General features: G+C 50.3%; 1 protein-coding gene across 1 annotated transcript; it reads right to left on the reverse strand.

Moving 5' to 3' along the window:
• Positions 1 to 1413: 1413 nt before the first annotated feature.
• Positions 1414 to 9553, reverse strand: ALDH3A1 (aldehyde dehydrogenase 3 family member A1). The gene is made up of 11 exons (XM_077892468.1): positions 9467 to 9553; positions 7572 to 7738; positions 5851 to 6082; positions 5271 to 5356; positions 4853 to 5061; positions 4346 to 4463; positions 3536 to 3677; positions 2731 to 2897; positions 2271 to 2370; positions 1720 to 1850; positions 1414 to 1619 (listed from the first exon to the last, which is right to left on the reverse strand). The coding sequence occupies exons 2-11, from the start codon at positions 7731 to 7733 to the stop codon at positions 1605 to 1607; spliced, it is 1362 nt and encodes a 453-aa protein (XP_077748594.1). The 5' UTR covers positions 7734 to 7738; positions 9467 to 9553; the 3' UTR covers positions 1414 to 1604.
• Between the last annotated feature and the right edge of the window lie 18080 nt (positions 9554 to 27633).

Raw genomic sequence — 27633 nt, forward strand, 5'->3', positions numbered from 1 at the left:
CAGCTGGAGGCACCCCCCTGGGGGGGCATGCTGAGATCTTGGTTCTAAATGAAAGCAGGGAGTCAACCGTGCCTCCGAGGTTTGGGCTTGAGCACTCCTCTGGGGGATAATGCCCTGTTGGCTTAGAGGAAAAACAAGAGCTCTGTCCTGGGCGTGCTGGCACTACATTTCCGTAGGAATCGAGTTCATGTGTCAGGTAGGCAGTTAGGTTTATGAGTCAAGAGCTCAGGGCCTGAATCAGAGACTTTAATTTGGAAAGAGGGTAGGAGAAGAACAGAAGTGTGGAGTCCCAGGACCCCTGAGGGTGAGGTAGTGTTGGGAGGAAGGGTGTTCAGGCAGTGGGGCTGGGGAGGCTCATGGGGTGATGGGCTGGGGAGTCTGCCCCTTGGCGGTGCCCGGGCAGGAACAGTGTCTGCAGAGTGAAGGTGATAGAGGCTCACCTGGCAGGGTCAGGGTGTATGGGAGCAAAGTGCTGTCCGAGGGCAGATAGTCCACCATCCAGAGGAGTCTCTTGCTCATCTAGGGACGGTGGACTTTGAGAGGGTTTTGGTTTTGTTGTTACTCAATTATTTGGATATTTGCAAAATAAGTAAATGGGGTAAGCACCCAGCCAATACAAAACTGTGCCACTCTCCACCTGGTCCCACCCCTTCCCCTCACTAGAGGGAACTAAGCACAAGGAACAGCTTAAGGGCTTTTATTTGGGGTTGTATTTAGGGTTTGGGGGAGGAGCATAAATAAGATGTGAGATACTACAGACTAGGAATAGATTCAGGATGGAGGAGAAGGCGGGTAATGACATGAGTCAAGGTCAGGAGAAGGCCAGGTTGAGAGAGGCAGGGGTCCCGGGCCCAGTGGGGGCCTGGCCTTTGTTGGAAGCAGGGACACCTGAGAACATCCTCCCCAGACACTGTCCTAGCACCTCAGGTCTCTAAGTCCAGACTCCTGGGCCTGGATGCCACCTGACCCAGAGTGATCAGGCACTGTGGGTCCGAGGGGGCTGACCTGGCTTCCTGGCCTTCTGCCCAGGGGCTGCCCTCGGAAGTCACCAGGGGGGTTCGCATTGACGACTGCACGGTCTCACCACGGGATCCCTGACCTAGGTGTCAAACCTAATTTGTGAGGAGCACACTGGCCTCCAGTTTCTGAGCCGTTTGCTCTCGAGACAGCCTCCCGATGGTCACCCCTTCCCTGGGTACACTCCACAAATGGAGCTGACTCCCACAGTCTAGATGCAAGATAAGTGTCTCGTGCTCACCAGTGCCCCTGCCTCGGGGCCCCAGGGGCCAATGGGGAACTTTGGGGAGACCTTCACTGTGAATCAGGATAAGAACTGGCTGGGGTGGGGGTGTGAATGGGACTGGAGAGGATGGGGGGCGTTCTGCAAAGGAAGCATGCACACGCACACATCTGTCCGGCTGATGAACTTTTATTGGTCTCTTCTATGTCCAGCAAAGGGGCGGGGACTTGGGGAAGTGAAGCCCAGGGCCCAGATGGGAGTGGGGGCATGCGCTGATCCACAGAGGAGCAAAGGGGGGGCCCAGGAACAATCCTCCTAGGGCCGGACAGAGGCAGGGGTGTAGCGCGGAGAGGCCAGGTGCATCTCAGTGACGGGTCATCTGTGAAGAGGACACAAGGGGGCAAGAAGGCCCTGGTCCTGCGTGGCCCAGGGGCTCCCAGCAGCCTAGCCTCCCGGACAGCCTCCACCCCGCCTCTCACCTTGGCCAGGCTCGGGGGGTATCTGGTCTTGAGAGACTCGTCATTCAGCAGAGGCCTCACCAGGCAGGAGCGGCGGTGGGAGAAGGTCTCAAAGCTTTTCTTGCCGTGGTAGGATCCCATGCCGCTGTTGCCTGCAGGGAGGAGCCAGCTCAGCCCCGGGTGCCCGGAGACCCCCCAGCCCCTGCCTCAGCAACCCAGGGGTGGCCAGTCCCTGGAGCATCCCCCAGGGATTCCACCCTGGGGACATAGAGAGTGCTCAAGAGAGTTCAGTGTCAGCTATGCCACCCGATGGCCATGTGACCTCTGGCTTGTGTCCCCTCTCTCGGGGCCTCTGAGAAGCAGGCCTGCTGCACCAGGGGACCTTTCATGGCCCCTGAGGTCTTGAGGTCAAACACAGCTCCTGAATATGCTGACAGGAGCCACACAGGAGAGGTTAGTGGGGGTCTGAGGCCCAGGGCTGCTCCAGCCGCTCCTGAACTCCCAAAGCAGGGATGGGGAGGGGGGACATTTCTAGGGGGGCAAGCGGGCAGTGAGCTCAGCCCCAGACTCACCCACACCCCCGTAAGGCAGGGAGTGCACAGAAACGTGGACGATGACGTCATTGGCTGTCACCCCACCGCTGGATGTCTCTGCAATCATCTTCTTAATCATCTGCAATGGCACCCAGCCTCTGCCTCAGTCTCCTTCCCAGGACACCTCAGGCCCCTTCGCACCCTGTCTGGGTGCATCCCAGAGCCTCAAGGGCCAAGCTGGTAGAGGCAGAGCCGCACCACAGTCTGAACCCCAGTCAGGGTCTCCCATTCTCCCCACAAGTCAAGTACTTTGTGGGAAACAACTGGTTTCGGAGCTCAGGAGAAAGGGGCCAGAAAAGTTAAGTGACTTGCCCAAGATCACACAGCAGTGAGCACTGAAGCTAGAATTTGAATCGGGGCCTGTGGCCCCCTGGATCCTGTTCACATAATGCTGTGTCAGGGACCCCAGGACCCTGGGGAGAGCGGATCCTGGGCCCACCTTGTCATTTAGAGAGAACACGTAGAGAGCCAGGGGCTTCTCGCGTTGGTTGATGAACTGGATGGCCTCCTCCAGGCTGCGCACGCACACGATGGGCATCACGGGCCCGAAGATCTCCTCCTGCATCACCTGGGACTGGGTATCCACGTCTATGAGGATGGTGGGGGCTGAGGCAGGAAACAGGCCAGAGTCAGCAGGTGCCGAGGGCCCCGCCTGCCTGGCCAGTGCAGGCATCTAACTTCGTCCTTCAATCCCCGCACAGGTGAGGCCATGAAGGCTCAGGTGGGGCTTGGATGAGCCCTCCACCTGCCGGGCTCCATCCTGGCAGACTGTGGGAAGAACTATGTATAACCTATATGGGGCTGGGGGACACAGGGTCCACATCACGAGGGGGCAGGCACTGTGCCCTGCCCGCCACCTGAGCCCCTGCCAGAGCTCTTCACTCCCTGCCAAACTGGGGGCAAGGTGGGGATGCATCTGGTGACCTTCAAGCCTAGGCACTGGGACCCCTCCAGCTGGCCACTTGCCGCTCTTGTGGTCTTGCTCCTCATACCCCTTGCTGATGCCGCAGGAGTGGGGAGGAGATGAAGCTGTCCCCTGGGCCTTGTGGGCAGAAGGCTTCTAGGCTGGGGATGGGCTTTGCAGGAGTCACTCCCAGCCCCTGCCTGCCTGCAGCCCCAGAGCCCACCCCACACCCACTCTCCAAGGATCAGTGCCCACCTGCCGCCAGTTTGCGGGGACCCCTGGCCACCCGCAGGGATGGGGTGGGGTGGGCAGTGCTCTTACCAAGGGTGAGCACACATACCTATGTATCGGGTGGCCGCGTCCCCGGTGCCTCCATAGGCGACCTTCTGGCCCTCCATCAGACCCATCACCCTCTGGAAGTGCCGGGAGTTGATGATCCTTCCGTAGTCACGGGACTTCTTGGCATCCTCCCCATAGAACTCCTGTAGGGAAGAGGTGGCAGGCTTCAGGTGAGGATGCAGACCCTCATCAGGGCCAGAGGCTGAGGGGTGTCCTTGGCCTGGGGGCACAGGGGCACCACCCAGCTGATGCACAGCGACACTGGGGGCTGCCGAGCTGCTGTGACATCTGGGCCACTCCAAACTTTCGTGGCAGATGGACAGCTGTGAGACAGCAGTATTTGAAAGGAATATACACACTGTTGTGTGGACATCGCGAATGGATCAAATATGTGTCATCACAGAGAGGACGGGGAGGGAACATACCAACAAGGCAGCAGTCATTGTCTTGAGGTGGTGGGTTTCTGGGTGGAGCTTTTGTTTTTCTTTTTTAAAGATTATTTATTTATGAAAGAGGCAGAGAACAGGCAGAGGGAGAAGCAGGCTCCCTGTGGGGAGCCTCATGTGGGACTCCATCTAGGACCCCGGGATCATGACCTGAGCCAAAGGTAGATGCTCAACCACTAAACCACTCAGGCATGCCCCCCCCCTTTTTTGGCTTTATGCTTTATTGTTTTATAATCTTTTCCAAATTATCTACAGAGAGTATAGATTGTTTTTAGGATCAGGAAAAAAAATCCAGCGTTCTCTAAAGACAAGGCCCACCTCACTGCCTCGCAGCCTCCCACTCAGCCCCAGGGGCCCACACTCACTTTCAGAGCCTTTTTGAGCTTCTCCACAATTTGGTTCTGGATGGAGGGGTCACAGAGGATGTAGTCAGGGGCCACACAGGTCTGGCCGCTGTTCATGAATTTCCCCCAGGCAATGCGTCTGCGAAAAGTTGCAGATTAGATTGCATTCTGCAAGGCACGGGAGGCTCCTGGAGACAAGCATCTTACTCTGCTAGCTCTGGATCAAGGCACCAGGAGCTGAGCTCTGGGGGGGAGCTCTGGGGGGAGCTCTCGGGTGACAGAAGCCAAAGGCTGTGAGCTTCCCACCAGTGGAAGCATCCCACAGGCTTCTAGGCATGGCCAGGTATCATCTCTGCTTGGGGTCCCCGCCACCTGGAAGGCTGCACACATGGGATATGAAAGAATTCTGGCCAGACTAGAATTCTGGAAGAATCTTCCCCTGTGGGAGCCTTCCCAGCATGCCCGGACCCAGAGCTGGAAGGCAGCCAGGACGGCCGCTTCGGTGCAGACAGGTGCCGCACCCCTCACCTGCAGGCAATGTCCAGATCGCAGTCTTTGTCCACGTAGCAGGGGTTCTTTCCCCCCAGCTCCAGCGTGACGGGTGTCAGGTGCTTGGCTGCAGCCATCATGATGACCTTCCCCACGGCGGTGTTCCCCGTGTACAGGATGTGGTCAAACCTCTCCTTGAGCAGCTCTGTGGTCTCAGGGATGCCCCCACTGATCACCGGGTACAGGTCCTTTTGTGCAAGGAGGAGCCACGGCTCAGGAAAGACCACAAGCCCTCCTCACCCTGCCCAGCCAGCCACCATCAAAGAGACCCCTTCTCCTGACCCAGGGACTCATTCACCCCTATGGGAGAGGCTGGCTGCCCTCGCCCCAAGGTTTAGCCACTTGCTGCACAGATTCACTATTTCTCAACCCCCCAAAGACTTGGAGAGCACCTCACCCTGTCCAGGTACTGAGGGATGATGGTGGCCAGCAGGTTTGCCATGTTCTCACTCAGCTCCGAGGGCTTGATGACCACTGCGTTCCCTGCGAGGCGCACAGAGTCAGGGCCCTGCCCTGCCAGTAACCAAGCCCAGAGCCCCATCCATTCTCTGTGTCCTTGGAGGAGTGGACAGAGGAGCCAAGGGCACATGCCCGCCCGAAGGAGCTGCCCCCCACCTCCCTGCAGCTGCCTCCGAGTGGGAGAAGAGGGACAAGTCTCTACCCTGGACTGGCGAGACCGGTGAGCTCAGATGTCTCTAAGCCGAGAGCAGCCCGGCCCGGCACACACTGCAAGTGGGGAGGCGCAGGCTGCAGGGGCATCTGAGCCCAACTGGGCCTTGGGCACCAGGGGTCTGGCTACATAGTTTGGTCCCTACAGCCTCTGGTGGAAGAAAGATCCATCAGACCACGATCTGACCCCAGGCCCCATCTTCTCCCCATCTTCGCTGAGCTCTGCCCCGCCCCTCATCTCTGGCCACACTCAGCAGGGCTGGGACCTTGATCCTCGGTGACTCCCTCCTGAAACGGAGCTCACATACCTGCAGCAATGGCACCCACCATGGGCTGGATGGTGACAGTGAAGGGGTAGTTCCAGGTGCCGATGATGAGGACCACGCCGAGGGGCTCCGAGTGGATGTAACACTCGTCCTGCTGGGTCTGGGGAGTCTTCTCCACGGGCTCGTCTGCAGCCCACTCGGGGAGTTTCTTGATCATGTACTCGATCTCCTCCAGGACATACACCACCTCCTCGTAGTAGGCGTTCCACTCATTCTGTGGTGGCAACAGGGCTCCGTGTGAGCTCGCTGCTGGGAGATCCAGGGCCAGCCGTGCAGCTGGAGCTCTGATCAGGGAGTCACCAGGGCTGGCTGTCCTGGCTCACTGTTCCCTAGATTTGTGACCTTGAATGAGCTGCCTACCCTCTCCTAACCTCAGCTTCCTGATCTAAATAATCGGAGCATGATCTGGACCTCGCAGGACTGCCGGTGGGCATGTTGGCCACAGCCCAGCATGTTCAGCTGCCAGGGTGATGGGAGAGTGTTCAGTGGGGGCTCCCCGGGGCCTGAGCTAGAGAAGTCACGTGGTGGGGGTGCTGGCGGAGCTGAGGCTTTGCCGCTGGGGTGGTAGGTCTGTGAGGGTCCCTCTCTGACAGTGTTGGAGGACCAGGGAGATTTGGAAAGGTCAAGTTCATGCTGCCTGAGGAGACCTCAGACCTGGGCAGTGATCTGTAGGTCATTCAAGGGGAGAACAGAGAAGAGGTGTGTCCAGGAACGCATACAGATTAAAATAAGATTTGAACCCAGGATGGAGCCCTAAGAAGGCCCCTTTGAGGAGGTACAGGAAAATGACTGCCAAAGAGAAGACAAAATCCAGGAGAACCTCAGCTGGAGAAGGAGGGCGTGGGCAGAGGGCTCAAGGGATCCTCCTGGAGTGGGTGGGGAGGAAGCCATTGTGCAGGGGTGAGGAGAAAGGAGGAGCAGGCCGTGGAATACACCACTCTTCCAGGAACTCTGGCTGTGAAGAGCACAACAGAACTTGTGAAGTTGTTGTTTGGATTTAGCCTGGAAACAGGAGGAGGATGAGCTCCAAAGCCCCTCTGCTCTTCTCCAGGGCAAAACCCAACAGGGGAAGCAAGGCTGGGGGACTTGAGGGCAGCAAGGTGAAGGATTTGAGAATTGGGAGGGGTCTGATTTTGCTCAGGGTAAAGGATGGATGGGGAGGGAGGGAGGATACCGCAGAGCGGGGACCCCTTTGGGATGCCAAGCTGTGATGTTCTCTGGTGGGGCCGCAGGAGGGCGGGGCGGGAATCAGGTGGCCTGCATGGGGCTGAGGCCTGGGGGAACGAGCAGATCAGAAGTCCAGGGTGTCGGGTCCGCAGCACATGGCTAAAAAGGGTGGCCTCGTGCTCCCGGCTGCATGGAGAAGGAAGTGAAGCCAGGAGGGCATGGCAGGCACATGGGGGAAAGGAGCTGCCGGGCCCTGCGCTGGGCTGCGGGGGATCGTGGGGCTCGGAATGGGTTGGGAGGAGTGGCCTGAGCGCCGCATCGCAGCGTCTGATGGCTTGAGCTCCACTTTTCCTCCTCTAGAAAGGGTCCTGCCACTGGCACAGTGCTGCGAGGACTAGCTGCGGTTCCATGCAAAGAGCCGGGCACAGAGCGCAGGCGCGCAGCGGATGTCCCACAGGCGAGCAGCGACCCTTCCTGTTGCCCCTCGCCTCCGGGGGGGGGGGTGTGCGGGGAGAGGGGGACTGTGGGGGGCGCACCTTGTGCAGGTCCGCGGTCAGCGCGCCCGCCAGGTCCTTCTCGTGCTCCTTGATCATGCGCCGCAGCGCCTCCAGCTGCTGGATCCGGAACTGCAGCGGGCGAGTCTTGCCCGAGTTGAAGGCGGCCCTGGCCCGCTGCACGACCTCGCTGATTTTGCTCATGGTGCCTGGGGGGAGACAGCACCTTGGAGCAGGGGAGGACGACCTGGGCGCTGCAGGGGCAGCACCCTCACTGCTCCTCCACCGCGTTAATTTTATAGGAAGAAGATGTCTCCAGGAGCACAGGGAAATAGCATTCTTTTGCCTTCTCGGTTCCCTAACCCAGATGCCTGCACCCTCAGACTCTCTGAATACCCCCTGAGCTGATGATAAACTCAACCTTCAGGAGCTTACAGAAATTACAGTGCTCCTAAACATTCGTGGCTAAGAAAGTTTATCGAGGTTGTATATAACACAGAAATACTGGAAACATCCTAAATGTCCATCAGCAATCAAAATGAATATAGCATTTATGCAGTGAATGATTGTGCAGGATTTAGGAGGGAGGTAGAGCTCCCTTGCTTTCTGTGCCAGATGTGTCCCGGGCACAAGGCATAGCATGACACATAAGAAAGAAAAGAAGTTACAGAATAGCAGGAACACTAGGCATGCACCTGGAGGTGTGTGCATGTGCGTGTGTGTGTGTGTGCTCTTACACACTGCCAGAAAAGACCAGAAGGATAACCCCCAACAAGGTGACAACGGGCAGGGGTGGAATTAGTAGTGATCTTTGCTTTCGTCTTCTGTGATGTTTGACTTCTTTTGCAACAGAGCTTGCATTTTTAAAAAATGTTTGTAACTTTTTGAATAGGTAACACACGCTCATGATAGAAGAAATAAAAGAGACAAAAGGGGCACAGGGAAAAGTCTCCCTTCTCCCTTTTCCCTCAGGAATTCCTTACTGTCCCTCCCAGAGATATCCTACCACTTTCAGACACTGCAGAACTAATATCAGAAAAAAAAAAAACAATAAGGCTATTTCTACCTTGCAAAAAATTGTATATACTGTATATACTATATATACAGACATATATATACATAAATTTATGTATATATGATGTGTATATATATATATATTTTTTTTTTTTTACAAAATGGAAATAGGTCTGTGCGTGTGTGTGTGTGTGTGTGTGTGTGTGTGTGTAATCCTTTTCAAATTCCAGCGAGTGGTTTCTGGGACCTTCCATTGCCTACCCTGTCCTTGGTGCTGACCCCCATCTCAGGCCTTCTGCACAGACAGGAGAGGCGCTGCGCTGCTGGCATCCAGGGCACCCCAGCTGGCCACAACCCCAGCCACACAGCTCTACTGGAAGGTTCTGCCTCCCTCCCCAGATCTGGGTGGTCAACCCAGGGCCGCAGCCTCTGGCCAGTGGCCACCAAGGCTGGGCGGCTCAGGGTGGAAGAGTCTGGTGTGACCCCAGGTCCAGCACTCAGAACCATGTGGTATCTGGGATGGAGCCCCCTCTATGGACGGCATTAATAATGGCATCGCCTCTCAGTTATCACAGACATTAATGGGGCTGGAAAGCATCTAACATTGCACCTGGCACCCCAAGGGGAGCAAGCCGATGAAATTCCTTTCCCGGGACTGGTCCGCCTTTCCACACCTCTGCATCCCACCTGCCTCACCTGTGCCGACTTTGCCCCCAGGTGTCCCCGTGGACGACTCCCCCTCCATCATTCCCTTGGATCCTCACAAAAACTCCATGGCAGTGCCCACGAAGAAGGAACTGTTAGGAGTCCATTTTACAGATGAGCAAGGTGAGGCCAAAAGATGCTCGATATTCCCACCTAGGAAAAAAAAAAAAAAAAGAACGGGGTCGGGGGTATATGGAGGGATGGGGGGAGAGGATTACCTTTGACACAGTCTTTCTCAGCAGCTTGAACTTCTGGAATGAGCAGCCTAGAGGGGATACATTTAAGGACCCTTCTTCCCGCCCACTGGGCCTGGGAGTCCCTGCCCAGGAAGTTCGTGTAACAAGAACAAAACAGTGTTCAAATATGGGTTCTAGCTAAGGGACCTCCACTTCCTCTGAGCCCCAGCTTTGGGGATTAGGCCTTGGGTTGTTTATTTTTTTTCTTATTCTGAAATGCAAGAATGCGTCTGTGAAGGCTTGGGTGGGGCTCCCAGCCAATCTTCAAAAGGAGCCTCTGTGTTTGGGCTGGGCAAGGGGGCCCTGATTGATTCAGCCTGGCGTGTAACTCTTCCAGATTTCCGAAGTTCAATCGCCCGAGGCTGTTCTCCCAATTTCCCTGTTATGTAAGGTCAGCAGAGGGTGAGGTACGAGTCATGATGAGTGTGCACACAGCTCCCCCAAAGTGCAGGACGGGCACGGGCACATTCCCCGCCAGGCGCACAGGTGTCAGGGGCCCACCGAGGTGGACATGTCCAACCCGGGGAACTAGAGGCTGGGCGCTTTCTGTGTGTGGCTTTGCCCTCCTGTTGAATGGCAGAGACAGGCCAAGGACCAGTGATGACTGCCTGGAATCTTCCTCCATGTGGTCACCCAGGAAGGCAGAGATGCTTGGGAAGGAAGGAATCTGGAAGCCCCTCCTCTGCTCCTTACCAGATGTTTGCTGGACACCTCCTCTGTGCCAGCCCAAGGCAGCAGATGTCACTTGCTGTCACTTCTCATATTTGTCCTGGGGCTGCAGACTCCTGGCCTCCTCCTACCCTACTGCTGCCACTTTTCCCCACCTGCAGGCTCTTCTCCAGAGCATTCATTGCCCCAGACATGCTATTTGTCTCCTAATTTTGTTTGCGACCTGCTGCCCTCCAGCTAGAATTGGGTTTGCTCGCTGCCGTAATCCTCACACCTAGAACAGTGTCTGGCATGCAGTAGCTGCTCAATAAATATCTCCTGAATGATGGCATAAGCAGAAAATTTCAAAACAATATGAAAACTGTGGCAGCTGGAATGTGCACAGGATGGTACAGGGATTCGGATGGGGTTGAGGGCACGGGAGAGAGACAGTGCCTGTGCCTAGTGAGCGGTATCCAAGCAAGGAGGGCTTAGAACAGCAAAAGCAAAGGCACAAAGGCAGTGAACAAGGTCATGCATCCGCTGCAGTTAATCAGCAGCTGTGGTGTGTACCCTGTTGCCAGCAGGAGGTGAGGGGATGGATGAGGCTCCAGGGGCCACGGGCTCATGGAGGCCCAGGGGCTGCGCAGGCTGTGGGTTTGGGTGGGCATGAGGGAGCTTATCATAGCTCATCCAAATCAGACCTTGTTTTTTTCCAGAATGCCTCTGGATAGGGCACAGTCCTGATGAGGTCCAGTTTGGAAGCTGCAGCTTGCAGGAATGCAGGCCAGGAATTACAAGACCTCCAAGCCAGACTGACCTTCCAGAATAGCAGGAGGAACATAGGCTTGATCTGGTGCCCAGGGTGCCTGCGCAGGGTGGTGGGTGGAAGGTGAGGGGAGGGGGCTCTGAGATGGGAAGTGACCAGGTGGGAGCACCAGGCCTCTTGTGCCTGACCTGGAACCCTCCCCCTTGCTTCTCGGGTGCTGGCACCTGATTATCTTTGCAGATGACCCCTTGCCCTCTGCTCATAGACTCGGTGCAATCGCCAGCTGCAGCCTAACCAGGGGGATCGTGGGCCCCCACGCTCTCCCGGGAACTGGACATTGAGTGGAGGGCAGGCTGCAAGGCCTCTGGTGCTGGCTCATCATGACCGCAGTTCCCTGGAGCCAGTTGCCCAACCCACCTGCCGAGGTCTGATCGTCAGCTCCACTGTTTAATGAGTTCAGTGGAAATGTTCATGGACTGCTGAACACTGCCTGCTGCTGTCCTTAGACAAACTATTTAGTCTTTCTGGGCCTCAGTTTCCCTATCTGAAAAACGAGGTGGAAAGAAATGGAGAGATGAGCCCCCTGGGTCCACCCGCCTTTCGTGAGACTCCTCTGCGGCTTTCATGGCTCTAAGCTGCCTTCATCCGTCTCATTTCCTCTCTCATCTCTTAGCATGAAGTTGACCTCCCTGAGGAGAACCATGGAAGCAACTGGAAAAAGCAAGCACAGGCAACAATGACAAACAGTGCCCGGCACACAGAAAGTTTGGAGCAAATGCTGGGTGCTATTGCTCTTGTTAGAAGTAGCAGCCTTCACCTGGTACAGAGCAAGGAGCCTTGAAACTTGTTTAAATGATGGAAAAATCTTTAGAGTTTTGTTGGTAAAGACATGCAGTTCTGGCATAAGCTTGGGTTATCACAGAGTTGCAGGTGCATGGGTTTGATTTTAATCTTTTCCCTGCTACTCCATCCCAATGCCCAGATTGTCACGTTCTCTCTCTGGATCCCCTACCACCTGCCTGCTCTCCCGAGTCCCTGCTCACATCTCTGTGGTACCTTTAAGACCTGCATGGTCTGGTTCCTGGCTGCTTTGTCAGCCTCATTTTGTACCACTTTCCAACATTTTCACTGGATTCCAGTCCACCGGCAGTCCTAAATGCGCCAGGCGATTTCCCACCTCAGGGCCTTTGCACATGCTAAGTCTTACTCCCTGGAACACTTCCTCTTCCTCTGTGGTACATTGATTACCAGGGTAACTCTCACTCCTGTTTTGATTTCAGCTTCTCTGACCCACCCTCACCCCTAAATAACACCTTCCCTACTCCCAGGAACCTGCTACAACTTGCAATCATATACTTGTTTGTGTGATTATTTGTGGATTATTTTTCTTTGCTCCTTATCCACCTTCCCCCAGTCGCTCTGCACCTAGACTCACATTTCCATAAAAGTAGTGAACTCAGCTTTTGTTCAACACCACATCCCTAGCGTGTGGCATATAAGAAGACCTCTGAGAATAATGGAGAGGCCAATGTACCAAACTATCCCAAATCAGCAGATGGGGCTGGGCGGGGTCCAAGCTAAGACAGAAATTGTCAATCACTTCACAAGATGATTTTCAGCAAATTCACCTGAAGCTAGCAAAACATTTTTGGATGAATGAAAAAATTGGCCTTAAAGTCACTTTGAGGGATGCCCGGTGACTCAGTCAGTTAGCATCTGCCTTCAGCTCAGGTCACGATTCTGGGGTCCAGGATTCCGCCCCACATCTGCTCCCTGCTCAGCGGAGAGCTTGCTTCTCCATATGCCACCCCCCACCTGTTTGTGCCTTCTCTCGCTATCTCTCTCTCTCTCTCTCTCTCTCTCAAATAAATAAATAAAATCTTTATTTTAAAAAAAGTTACTTGGCTTAGTGGGAAGTGCATTTTAAAAAAGAGGTACTTTGCTTAAATTTTATGGAACACCATAAGTTAGAACAGCTGTTGGGAGGGAAAGACCACTTTCTTTTTAAGAGCAGATAGGCGGGGTGACTGGGTGGCTCAGTGGTTGACTGTCTGCCTTCGGCTCAGGTTGTGATCCTGGGGTCCTGCGATTGAGTCCCATATTGGGCTCCTCTCAGGGAGCCTGCTTCTCCCTCTGCCTGTGTCTCTGCTTCTCTGTGTGTCTCTCATGAATAAATAAATACAATCTCAGAAAGAAAAAAAAAAGATCAGATGAGCAATAGTTAGGCAGTGACTATGTGGGGCTGTTATGTCTTCCTGGGAAGGAAGGAGAGCCATGGGCGCTCGGGCCTGCGGAATTCTGCATGCACAGACCATGGAGGAAACAGTCCTGGCTTTGTTTCTGACCTGGAGCAGCCTGGGAACCACAAGAAGACCTTGCACGCAGCTGAGGTCACAGGCAGGTTGAGAACAAAGTGTCACCAGGGGTTCTGACACTTGGCTGTGCCAAGGCTGCACACTCGTGTACGAGAGGTGTACTCTGAGGGAGGTAGGAAAGCCACCTGGGTTGAGAACCTTGAAGAAAACTCTGTGACAAGATCCTGAGGTCCCCTCCGGAAACTTGAAACTGCAAGCTGTACCATGAACCCATGCATGGTGCCTCTTGTGAAGGGACAGGATCCTTCTGGAACACCTCAAGCTCCAGCTCAAATAGAGCTCTCTCTCTGTGAATGCAGGCCTGACAGGTGACCCTGAGAAGTGGAAATGTGGTTAAGCGCTTGTTTGGAGAAAGACCACATGACCAAAAGGGGCTCTGAGCACCTCAGAGGCCAGGGTGGGGAGAGCCCTCTCTGCCCAGGTTGGGACAGTAGAGCCCTGGAACAGACAGGTGTCGTGTCTGATCATCTGTCCGCGGCCCCCGAGGTTGTCCACACGTGTAGAACCCACTGTTAGGCTGACTCACCTGGTGAACAGCGTCTCACCTGTGAACCCAATGCAGTGGGCTCTGGGGTCATCTCTTTGGGCTGAGGTACCATCTACCTTGCCCAAGAAGGTGACATCAGCTCTCATCCTGCTGATGCAAATAAATGCCACCTCCTCGGAACCTATCTGATGGCCTCAGGCTTCAACATCACCTTCTTAAAATGTACAAGACTAAAGTCAGTGGCTCTCCCCACTGTAGCCCCGGGACCGGAAGCCTCAGCATCACCTGGGAACCTGTTATAAATGCAGATTCTCAGGCCCCGGCCCCCTGCCCCTTGCTACTCAAGCAGAAACTCTGGGGTGAGGCCCAGCAATTGGTGCTGTAACAAGTCATCCGGGTGACTCTGATGCCTCCAGGTAGCTTGAGAACCACTAATTTAAACAGTTACTAATTACAGTCCAGTGGCAAGAGTTCCATCTGATCTGTGTGTTTATTCCTTTAAGAAATTGCAGTGAGAAAATCACGTTTTACTGTTTAGCATCTGCTATGTGTTACGTATATTTGTACATATATGTATTTACACAATTATATTTTATAATTAAATAAAGCCAGGAAGATTCATGGCAATCACGTGAATGTAAGAGATTCCATATTGGTACATGACACAGAATTCAGTTTATATTTTTCAAGTAGCCAGGAGCTAGGGTGACAGCCTAAAAACCTTATAAGAAACTGTTCTAAGAGGCAAATAAAATGTTTTAGTGGCAAACGTGAAGCTATCAGATAATGGCCAGTGTCATGTTGTCATGGCCACCCTTTAATGTGTGTTTAGTGTATGCCATGAACTGAAAGCATGGTCCTTTAACCATAATTCTACAAAAAAAGATGTTATTAGGGCAGCCCGGGTGGCTTAGCGGTTTGGCGCCATCCAAAGGATGTGATCCTGGAGACCCAGGATCAAGTCCCACATCGGGCTCCCCGCACAGAGCCTGCTTCTCCCTCTGCCTGTGTCTCTGCGCTGCCCCCCCATCTCTAATATATAAATAAAAATATTTTTTAAAAAAAGATGTTATAACCTCCACTTTATAGGAGGGGAAACAGAGGCTCTTATGAGGCTCTCACAGCTCATAGGTGGAAGAACCAGGATTTGAACTCATGCTTGACAGGCACTGAATCAGAGACATATAGATCTATGGAATAGAACCACGAGTCCAGAAATAAACCCTTATGTGTATGGTCAATTGCTTTTTAACAAGGATGCCAAGACAATTCAATGAGAAAAAGAGAGTCTTCTGAGAAATGGTGCTGGGATGACTGGATATCCAAATGAAAAGAATGAAATTGAACCCTTACCTCAAGCCATATGCAAAAATTAACTCTGAATGGATCACCAACTTAAAGGTAAGCTACTAATATAAAACTTCTACAAGAAAACATAGGAGCAAATCTTCATGTTCTTAGGTTAGGCTATGCATGATTTCTCAGATACAGCACCAAAAGGACAAATGACCAAAGGGGGAAAAAAATAATATAATATAATATAAATAATATAATATAATATAATTGGATTATATCAAAATTAAAGACTTCTGTGTCATAGGTTATACCATCAAGAAAGTAAAGAGAAAACTCACAGAATGGGAGAATATATTTGCAAATCATATACTGGTAAGGACTTCTATCAGAGTATATAAAGAACTAGTACAACTCAATAACAAAAACATAAATTATCCAACTTAAAAATAGGCAAAGGGTTTGAACAGGCATTTCTCCAAAAGGTTATAAAAATAACCAATAAACACATGAAAAGATGCTTACATCATTAGTCATTAAGGACAGGCAAAGAAAAGTACAACGAAATGACATTTTATACCTACTAGGATGGCTTTTTTTTTTCTTTTTTCAAAGACAGACAATAACAAGCTGGTGCAGCCATTGTGGAAAACAGTATGGAAGTTCCTCAAAAAGTTAAAAACAGAACTACACTACAATCCAGAAACTGCATTATCAGATACTTAACCAAAGAATACAAAAATACAAATTCTAAGGGATACATGCCCTCTGTGTTTACACCACATTATCAATGACAGCCAAATTATGGAAGCAGCCCAAATGTCCATCAATGGATGAATGGATAAAGAAGAGGTGGCATATTTTATATTTATAGATATATATATAAATATATATACATATATAATGGAATATTACTCAGCCACCAAAAAGAAGGAAATCTTGCCATTTGCAACAACATGGATGGAGCTAGAGACTATAATGCTAAGCAAGGTAAGTCAGCCAGAGAAAGACAAATATCATGTGATTTCACTCATATATGGAATTTAAGAAATAAAACAAATGAACGGGGGGCGGGGAAAGAAAGAGGCAAACCATAATATATTCTTAACTATAGAGGATAAACTGAGGGCTGCCAGAGGGTAGGTGGGCAGAGGATGGGCTAAATGGGTGATGGGAATTAAGGAGGGCACTTGTCATGATGAGCACAGGGTGATGTATGGAAGTGTTGAGTTACCATATTGTACACCTGAAACTAATATTACACTGTATGTTAACTAATTGGAGTTTAATTAAAAACCTAAAAAACAGCAAAGACAGACAATAACAAATGTTGATGAGGATGTGGAGAAATAGGAACCCTCCTGTATTGCTGGCAGCAATGTAAAATTGCAGAGCCTCTTGGAGAACAGTCTGGCAGGTTCTCAAACAGGTAAACATAGGGTTTCCAAAAGACCCGACAATTCTACTCCTAGGTATATACGCAGGAGAAATGAGAATGTACATCCATAGAAACACTTCTATGTGAATGCTTACACCAGCATGTTTCATAATAGCCAAAAGATGGAACTGAATCAATTGTCCATCAACTGATGAATGGAGAAACAAAACGTGGTCTAGCCATACGGTGGAATAATATTCAGCCATAAAAAACAATGAAGTTCTGATACACCTTACAACACGGATGCGTCTTACAAACATTATGCCAAGTGAAAGAAGCCAGTTACATGAGACTACGTAGTATATGATTCCACTCATATGACACATCCAGGAAAGACAACTTTATAGACAAAAAGTAGATTAGGAGCAGCCTAGGGCTGAGGAAGGGGATTGGGGGTTATGGGAGTGAGAATTTCTCTTAGGGGGACCAAAAATGTTCCTGATTAGATTGTGATGATGGGTGCACACACACACAAAAACCCTGAAAAACACTGAATTGTACACTTAAATGGGTGAATGATATGATGTAGTTGTGTCTCAATAAAGCTATTAAAACATTTCTATTACATTCAGTATCTTCACTCTACGAAAAAGGAAAGTGAATTGAATCCCTTTGGGAATCTTCTTTATAGAAGGATTCACAATAACATATATAGGTAATGCCCTCTGAAGGAGGTGGCACATAACCCCCATCTCTTTAAGTGTGGGATGTGTGTGGTGACTTCCTTCCAAAGAGGACAGTGTGGACAGGTCGGGAGAGTGGCTTTAGTTGGAGAACCCAACGAACACCACCTCAGCAGGCGGTCAAGGTCACTGTTACCAGCGAAGAGCTCCGGTAGCAGCATGTCCCCTGGATATGGCATAATGATAATGACCACTCCACCTCGGTGGTCTTCCCTAGAGAAACTCAGAACCCCAGTCTCACCATGAGGAAAACACAAGACAAACCCAAATGAAGGGACTTCTACAAAATACCTGACCGGTACTCCTCAACACCGTCAAGGTCATCAAAAGCGAGGAAAGTCTGAGCCAAGAAGGGTCTAAGGACACATGACAATGAGTATAATAAGATGGTCTTCTGGATGGGATCGTGGGACAGGAAAGGACATAGGTAAAGACTCAAGAGATCCAAATAAAGCACAGACTGCCATTAATAATAACACACCAACATTGGTTCATTACTTGTGACAAAAGAGTCACACTAATGAAACATGTTAATAAAGGTGATCAGAGTGCAGGTTCTATAGGAACTCTCTACAACTATCTTTGAGAGTTGTCTGTAAATAGAAAATTCACTAAAGTAAAAGGTTTATTTGGAAAACTCATTGGGAGGTAGCATGCAGGGTGAAATGAGCTCTAGCTTCACAGCTCTCTAGCTGGGTGACCTAGGAAAGATATTTACCCTCTCTGGGCCTGATCTCCCCAACAGTTAAAATAATTGTGTCCAAATCTCCAACAGTTGTAGGATCCTAACTTGGTAACATACATGGAAGAACTCTGGAAAGTGAAATTTCTTCCAGAATAACCCACCTGCAAGGGTAAGCTTCCGTTAGCTACAAAATCTACTCATGGTAGACATTTTATTCTCTAAACATTCTGCTTTCCTAACTTAATATACAGCAGACTCTTGAATAACACAGGTTTGAACTGCTCAGGTCCACTTACACAGGCTTTTTCTTTTCTTTTCTTTTGATATATTGCAGTACTGTGTTTTTCTTTCTTCCTTATGATTTTCTTTAAAAAAAATTTTTATCTATTTATTTGAGATAGAGAGCACTGTGCAAGAGAGCACAAGAAAGGAGGAGGGGCAGAGGGAGAGAGAGAAGCAGACTCCCTACCAAGCAGGGAGCCCCACGTGGGGCTCGATCCCAGGACCCCGGGGATCATGCCCTGAGCCAAAGGCAGACGCTTAACTGACTGGGCCAGGTGCTCCTCCTTATGATTTTTCTTAATAACAATTTCTCTTCTCTAGCTTACTTTATTGTAAGAATACAGTATATAATACATGTACAAGATACGTGCTAGTTGACGGTTTATATTATCTGTAGGGCTTCAGGTCAGCAGCGGGCTGTTAGTCAAGTATTTGGAGAGTCAAGTTGTACAGGGAGGGATTTTCCACCGCAGAGGTGGAAAGTGGATGGTGCCCCCACTCCCCCACCCCTCCCGTTATCCAAAAGGGTCAATGGTAGATCATTAGGTCTTTGCCTCTGGCCACCTTAGTATAGACCCTTCAGCCTCTGGGGGCTGGGTCTCTCTCTCCCTCCGCACCCATACACACAGCCTTCCCCCTCAATGCCTGCAGTGGCTCTCCCTGCAGTCGGCTCTCCACTTTGCCTGGTGGATGCCCCCCCAGCATCCATGGATGTCACCTCCCCACTGAGATGGGTCTGTAGCATCCCTCCAAGCTGGCAGGCAGGAAGGTAAACTCAGGATGAGGCACCAACAGTGGGGTTTGCTGACCTAGAGGGCTGACTGCCAGGATTTGGCTGGAGTGAGGATGATGAGGGGTGGAGTACGCCAGGCTGAACTTGGCTTCCCGGCACCTGCACATAATTTTTGACCTAGGGGTCCTTCTTCCTGACTCCCCTCCAGTCCCTGTACTGGCCAAGGCATGTTCCTGGTCAGCAAGTCTTAAATGCTCCATGGTGAGCCACGAGAGGACACTGGTTTTTATCAGTCGGCTACTGTTTGCAGAGCCTCTCCTTGGGGTTGGATGAAATGAGAAGCGGCCCTGTCTGGGGACCCTCCCCAGCTGCAAAGCACCTCCCCGGAAAAGGTGGAAAAGGATCCGGGGTCTCTTCACCTCTCTATCTGCTGCTCATCGCTATGCCTTGGGTGGGAGAAGCTGCGGGTTTGCAGCCCAGGGAGTCAGTGGGAGCAGAGGGGGACCCCTGAGGGTGCTGAGAGGCCCCCTCCTCTCATCCTGCTTCCCTGCCATCAGGGCTCCCGGGGAGCCCCTAGGGAGTCAGGGCCAGGGTGGTACAGCACAGCGGGGGGGGGGGGGGAGCGTTGCGGCTGGAGGGGGCCGCCAAGTGCAGGTCACGGTGAGCTGGACCTGCCTCCCCCCATCCCCCCCCCATGATCGGAAGGGAGACACCTGCGCGCTCGGGAGGGCTCGCCAGGACATGCTGGCTCCCAGCTCCTGCCTCTCTGCGTCTGGGAAACCACACCCAATAACCAACAAACAGACCGAGGGCACCCCATCACACAGGAAGTACAACATCCACTCAAAAAATGGCAAGCAAATCTTCTGTTTTATTTCTGCGCAATAATGACACAACAAAATTCTACAAATGTGCATAAAGGAGATGAATATATGTATTTTAGAGTAATCTTTTTCTTTCATACTTCCCGGGCTTACCTCACCCTCAATATCAGCACCCCATAACATTGCGGGTATTTTTCTCAACACCGATATAATATACGATAAAATTAAATGTACATGACACAAAGGGAGTTGCCACTGTTTCAAAAACTAGGGTCTTCTCAAACACATGTTTCTGCCTCTCACTCAGTGGTGTGTGGACACAATCCATCCAACGCACCTGGCCCAGCCCGAATCCATCCTTCCAGGCCCCTGTACACTCCTGTGGTGTTTAATATTCATATTGATCATGTTTAATATGCATTTGGCCATAATGCTCCCTGTTGATGAGAAACCACTTTGATTCCTTTTTTTTTTTTTTTTAAGATTTTATCTATTTATTCACGAGAGACACAGAGAGAGAGGCAGAGACACAGGCAGAGGGAGAATCAGGCTCCATGCAGGGAGCCCGATGTGGGACTCGATCCCAGGACCCCAGGATAACACCCTGAGCTGAAGGCAGATGCTCACCTACTGAGCCACCCGGTCCCCCTGCTTCCAGTTTTTGATCACTGCTGTTTTTTATTTCTTTGTAATAGATTCCCAGGAATATTTGCCTTTTCAATTGCAGAGGTGTTGCCAGATGGTTTTCTACAAAGGCAGCCCTGTTCCGGGCCAGCGAAACTGTCAGAGAGGGTTGTAGGTTCAGCCAGCTTGATGGGTGCAAAGTGCTTTATCTGTGGATCCATATTTCCTGACCGCAGGTGAGCTGGGGCATTTTTTACACATGCACTGGCAAGTTGTGTTCATGCCCTGGGACCTGGCCTCCTTGGCTCATTTCTTCTGCCCTGCTTCATGCTTTCCCGGTCAATGTTTAAGAGCTCTGTGTGTTATAGTCATCTGAGTTACTAGTATTTTCCTCAATCTGTCATTTGTATGTGGGCTTTATTTAGAGGGACTTTTGTTAACCAAAAGTTTTTCTTTTTTTAAGATTTTATTTATTTATCGATGAGAGACATAGAGAGAGAGGCAGAGATACAGGCAGAGGGAGAAGCAGGCTCCCTATGGGGAGCCTGATGTGGGACTCGATCCCAGAACCCCGGGATCACAACCTGAGCCAAAGGCAGATGCTCAACCACTGAGCCAACCCCTGCTATTCAAACATTTTTATATGGCCAACTAGAATGTTTCCATTTTAGTTTGGATGAGGAAGGTGTCCCTGCCCCCATCCCCCAGTCCTAGCTTGTTCATCTAATTCTGTAGATGTTCTAGTAATATTTTTATTATTGTTTAATCTGAGCCACCAAGAAATTATTCTACATAAGAAGATGGAAATCTATGTTTATTTTCTTTCAGATGGATAGCCTATTGTGCCAACACCATTTAATAAAAACACCACCAACAGTGGAGCGCCTGGGTGGCCCAGTCAGTTAAACATCTGACTCTTGATTTCAGCTCAGGTTGTGATCTCAGGGTCCTGGGATCAGCTCTGAGTCAAGCTCTGCTCAACGGGGAGTCTGCTTGGGGATTCTCTCTTCCCCTCCCTCTGCTCCTCCCCCTGCTCACATTCTCTGTCGCGCTCTCTCAAATAATATGTAGATCTAAAAGACTTCCCAAAAAAGCAAACAAAAAACACCTGCCACCAACAATAACAACAGCACTTACTGATTTACCATGTGCATTTCCCTGTGTTAGCTCATTAATTCTCATGACCACCCAAGAAGTAGGAACTACTATTACCTCCATTTTATAGATGAGGAAACTAAAGCACAGAGAGGTTAAGCGATTGGCCTAAGGTCACACAGGTAGTAAATGACAGGTCCAGGTGTCACCGAGAGCATCTTCAGTGTCCCCCCCCCGTTCAGAGGTTCATGCACTTCTACTTCATCTCTGTCCTCCAGGTTTTCAAACCTGTTGCCACAGTGTCGAATACGGTTTCCTCCAAATTCTTTTGCTGTCTCCTGAATCTGTACTTATGTCTCCTTTCTCCCTGTTGCCCTTGTATATTCCGACCTCATTTGCACAAAGTGCAAGTCATGGTGAGTTCGGATTTTTCTGTGCATTGGGGCTTGCAAAAGCCAATTAATGCACGCTTATCTTCTCCAGTAGAAATATGAATGTGACTGCAGATTTGCTTTCTTAATTCATTAATTTCTGCTTTTATCTTAATCAATTCCAACTTCCTAATTTCTTTTGGTACTTAAACTTGGTAAAAAGGTGCATTTTTGTCTTCTTATGTTAAGACCGAAGGCATTTAAGTTTTAATTTTCCACTGAATGTGGTTTTGCTGTGTCCCAGAAATTTGGGAATGGAGTATCCTAATCTCCTTTGCTTTCCAATGGTCTTTAATTCAATTTCCCTCTTTTTAAAAAATATTTATTTATTTATTTATTCATGAGAGACACAGAGAAAGAGAGGCAGAGACACAGGCAGAGGGAGAAGCAGGCTTCTCACAGGGAGTCCAATGCAGGACTCAATCTCAGACCCTGGGATCATGCCCTGAGCTGAAGGCAGACACTCAACCACTGAGCCACCCAGGCATCCCTCAATTTCCCTCTTATGTCCTTTTTACTCTAAATATTTTCTAGAAGTGTGCTTCCTAATATCAAAATAGTTAATAATATAGTCATCATGCCTTTATTACTACCAATTTCATTCGATTATGATAAAAATATGGCCTTTCGGGGGGCAGCTGGGTGGCTCAGTTGGTTGAGCATCTCTCTTGGTTTGGGCTCAGGTCATGATCTCATGGGTGCAGAGCATGGGATCAAGACCTGCATGGTGCTCTGCACTCAGCAGCGAGTCTGCTTGGAGGTTTTCTCCCTGGGCCCCTTACCCCAGGTATTCGCATGCACATGCTCTCTCACATGATCTCATGGGTGCAGAGCAGGGATCAAGACCTGCATGGTGCTCTGCACTCAGCAGCGAGTCTGCTTGGAGGTTTTCTCCCTGGGCCCCTTACCCCAGGTATTCGCATGCACATGCTCTCTCTCTCTGTGTCTCTTTCTCTCTCCTTAACACAAATAAGTAAGTCTTTAAAAATATATGGCCTTTTCCTGTTTTTCTGCACTGGTTCACGTTTTCTTTGTGGTCAAATAGATCCATTTTTGCAACAGTTCCAGTGACCTATGAATAGGATGTATGTTTTCTGTTCATAGAGGTAAGAATCCTTACAATTAAATCAAATTTATTGAGTATTCCTGAATATTGTTCCTTTTTTATTTACCGGGCCAAATGCTGAGAATTATAGGGACGCCTGGGTGGCTCAGAGGTTGAGCATCTGCCTTTGGCTCAGGGTGTGATCCCAGGGTCCTAGGATCGAATCCCACATCGGGCTCCCTGCATGGAGTCTGCTTCTCCTTCTGCCTGTGTCTCTGCCTCTGTCTCTGTGTCTCTCACGAATAAATAAATAAAATCTTTAAAAAAGAATGAAATCTCTCACTGTAAACTCATTGTTATCCAAGTCTCCTTACAATTCTGGTACTTTTGCTTTGTGTGTTTAATCACATTTTGCTTAGTTCGTATGGGTTTACAACACTTTGTAATGTGCTGCTAAAGTGAGCATAGGTTTATGATCTTCCTTTTACTTTTTGCTTTTCATTTTCACACTTTTCACTTTATTTTATTTTATTTATGTTTTCACTTTAACATTCACCTTATCTGATGTTAATATCACTGGTCCTGCCTTACTTTTTTGTGTCTGCACACCTAATTCTTTCCAGCCCTTCTTTATCTGGATGTTTTGCATGCATTTCTTGTGAGTAACATCTAGCTAGGGTTTGTTTTCTATACCATTCTGACTTCCTATAATGACCGAAATACTCGATATTATTCTTTCCACTTCCTTCATGCTCACGATTTATAATGTTCTTTCCTCTCAGATGGTTACTATTCATTCCCATTCTCCTTGTTAATTTGCAAGCTCTTCTCCACCTTCCCGTGGCACTGATGGCCCCCTGCTCTCTCCCTGCTCTCATCATCAGATGCATATTTTTCTACAATTATTTGAAAGCAAAATTCCAACTGTTTCCCCCTCTAAGCTGCTCTGTCCCTCTCCTGCCCCAAGACAGGCCCTCTGGATCCTTTCACTTCCTCTCTTCTCTCCGTGGACCCCCAGGCCTTGGTTGTGCCATGTACGTTGGTCTTACTTTCCGCCTCCCCAGCATCTGTACCCTTCGGTTTTCCTCTCCCCTTGGAGACTTGTGTACTTTAGATTTTAGACCAGCGTTTGGACCAAGTGAGTATGAATACAAAATGGTTTTTCAAGTTTGTTTTCAATTACTGCCTCCAACTGTGCTCCGTCAAATCTTCATTTCCCCCACCTCTTCCAACATTCCGAACAGCTCCTCTCACTTCCTGGTTAATTTCCTGTATCAAAAGCTCGGTGCAGACTAATTTAACACTTTGATCCCAGCGAATGTTCTTCCTCCTGGCTCAGGACTGGCCTGTGGCCCCAAGGAAGGGGTGGCGGTCTCACTCCCTCTGCCACCCCACGTCTCCTGAGCCCCTTTACCCCTGGTCGCTGGGGCTGGCAGGGAGCAACTGGACAAAGGGCAGGGTCTTTTTACTCAGCTGGGCTCCCGATGCCCTCTGTGGGCAGATGTGCACACTGGCCCGCACCTGCCCGCGGCACAGTTCCCAGGAAACGGAGAGACCGTTCCTGCCTCCTCATGGCTCCTGGACACACCACCCAGCACCTCCCACAGGGGTCCCCTACTCTCGCCAGCAGCTCCCCTGGTATCGGCAAGACAGTTCACCCAACAAGCAGTTAGCACAGAGGAAACCACACATCTTCACATGTCCCCACCCTGAGGTTGCCTCCCTTTGCCCAGACACCTCTCTCTGCTCCTTTTTTTCTTTTTAATTTTATTTATTTATTTGTGAGAGATACAGAGGGAGAGGCAGAGACATAGGCAGAGGGAGAAGCAGGCTCCCTCCAGGGAGCCCGATGTGGGACTCGAACCCAGGAACCCAGGGTCACACCCTGAGCTAAAGGAAGATGCTCAACCACCGAGCCACCCAGGTGCCCCTCTGCTCCTTTTTCTCTATTTCAGCCAGCTCACATTTCACACAGGCTAGCTCAGCAAGTCTCCTGCAGGAGGATGCACCCCAAGGGACAATGAATCGCCACCCTCCTTGTTGCAGACACCCTGAGCTCTATCGGTGATTCTCCTGGGGCCCCACTTGGTTGGCTTGGAGAGGCAGGGAGTCCATCTTTTGAGGGGTGTCTGGTTGGAAAGAACACCTCCTTTTAGGCTCCCTGACTCTTACCAATGGTCCAATCTCTTGTTTCTGTTGGCAAAGAGATGGTGGAGGAGATTGTGGAGGCAGCTCTACCCCTCCCCGGTGAGGGAGGCCCCCACGGGGACAGAGGACCAAAGCACAAAGGAAGCACAGAGCCCCGGGGATGGGATCTCCAGGGTGTCCCCCAGGTGATCCCCAGCTTGGAGCTCACGCCGTGTCCAGCTGTGTCCACCCTTGGTGACACCGAGGAGGGGCCGACAGCTGCTCTCGGGACCATTGAGATGCACAGTGCCTGGCCCTGTTCCAACTATGTGCACAATGAACATACACCAGAATAGTATTAAGCCTGAAAAAGGAAGGAGATCTGACCCATGAGTGACACCCATGAGCCGTCAGCACATTCTTCTGGGTGAAATAAGCAGGTCACAGGACACATCCGATGGAGCTGAGTCAGGCTCCTTGATTAGTGAGGAGGTCGCTTCTTCCTCTCTCCGCCTCCTCTCTCTCAAATACATAAATAAAATCTTGAAAAAAAAAAAAAAGTCCTCAAGAGGGCACCTGGGTGCCTCAGTCAATGATGCCTCCAACTCTTGGTTTTGGCTCATGATCTCGGGGTCGTGAGATAGATCCCAGGCCCCGCTCAGTGGGGAGTCTGCTTGGGATTCCCTTTTCCTCTCCTTCCCTCTCTGCCCCTCGCACTCTCATTCTCTCTCTCAAAATAACTAACTAAATAAAATCTTTAAAGACCCGTCCACATGGACCCAGGAATACAGCAACCCGTCAACACGTTTTACTAACTAACTTTCCTGGGTTCCAGGTGCTATAGCCATACTGGTTAAAGAGAGAGAGAGAGAGAGAGAGAGAGAGAGAGAGAGGTGGCCCCTGCTGTCTCAGAGCTCCCACCCAGCAGAAAAGGCACAGTGGCTGGGGTAACAAGCACAGAGGTTCATGGGGACTGAATGGACAACCAGAACCACATGGCCAGTGAGCTTAATTACAGAAACCCAAGATGGGAGGGATGCACTGAGGTTGGTTGATCCAGTCCCAGACTTGCGTGTGTAAGGTTGCACTTGCCGAAAGACCTCCCTGGAGAACGCTAAAGCCAAATCAGGACAGTGAAAACATCTAGGGGGCAGTGAGAGGACTAGATGGAGCACAGCAGGCTTTTTATTTATTATTTATTTAATTTCTAAAGCTGGGTAGAGGGAATACAGATGTAGTTATTACACATTTTTGCACAGTTGAAACATTTCATTTTTAAAATTAAGACTAGTTTTTAGAGCCGTTTCAGGAACAGCAAAATTGAACAGGAAGTGCAGAGGTTGCCCAGATCTCCCCAAACCCTGACATATGTGGCCTCCCCAACTATCAACATCCCCCAGTGAAATGGAGTATTTGATAACAACAGTGACTCCACACTGTTGGAGTCATCATCACCACCCAAAGCCCATCATCATCACCCAAAGCCCATAGGTTATATTAGAGTTCACTCTTGATGGTGTCCATTCTACGGGTCTGGATGAATTACGACACGATTCCACTCACTGTAGTCTCACGCAGGGTGTTTTCACGACCTTAAAGAACACAAATGTAGATTTCCAGGTCTCTGGGGCACATCCAAACCCAACTGTCTGGAAATAGTATTCGAAGTGTTTGCTGAGTGACATGGTCTACACTGTGGAGTGAAGCCAAGGAGGGGCAGCTTGAGGTCCTGGGAAAACAGAAAAGAATCACAGAAGCAGAGATAGAAAGCTTCTTGAGGTAGAGCAGGGTGAGAGGCCGTGGAGGGGGACAGGCACACCAGGGCCAGCCGGCAGTGCCGTGGACTTTGGTGCATGGTGGCCGCTGGGAGAGCAGCCGACAGAGCCAGTCATCAGACGAACCAAAGGAGTGAGTGATGACCTACTTAGTACTCACTTCAGCATCACTTGTGATAAGCATAGAATTGGAGCAGCCTTGGACCAGACAAGATGGTACCAGCTACATAAGTGATGGGGCGACCATTTGATGAAAGTGTTCAGATCCTTAGAAGGGGGAGATGTTCATAATATACTCACACATAAGAGAAGCAAGTCTTAAAATTGTATATTTTCTATCATCTCGTTTTGGTAAAAGATTTTGTGTAGGAGGAGAAAAACTAACCTGGGCAGGACAAACTAGAATGTTACTCTCTGGTTTATGGGAGACCTGTTCTCTTTTTGCTTATTTATATTTTAAGATGTTTCTGGTGGCTCAGTCGATTGACTGTCTGACTCTTGATTTCCCCTCTGATCATGATCTCAGGGTCCTGAGTTTGAGGCCCACATGGGGCTCTCCTTAGCAAGGAGTCTGTAAGATTTTTCTCTCTCTTGCCCTCACCCTCTGCCCCTCCTCTCCTCTCCCTCTCTTAAAAAAAAAAAAAAAAAAAAAAAAAGAGGTTTCTGCATTGAAGACAAAACACTTATAAAGAGGAGAGGGGTCTTCCACAGGGAAGTGAGTTCTTCTGGGTTCCCTCCATTTGTAACATTGAGAGAGAGAAGCTGCTGAGAGGGGCAGGGGCCTGTGCACCCCCTGCAAGGCAGCAAGTATTTCCCAGGCCCCCACCACGTACCA

Source organism: Canis aureus, chromosome 3 (assembly GCF_053574225.1).
Source record: "Canis aureus isolate CA01 chromosome 3, VMU_Caureus_v.1.0, whole genome shotgun sequence".
Classification (NCBI taxonomy): domain Eukaryota; kingdom Metazoa; phylum Chordata; class Mammalia; order Carnivora; family Canidae; genus Canis; species Canis aureus.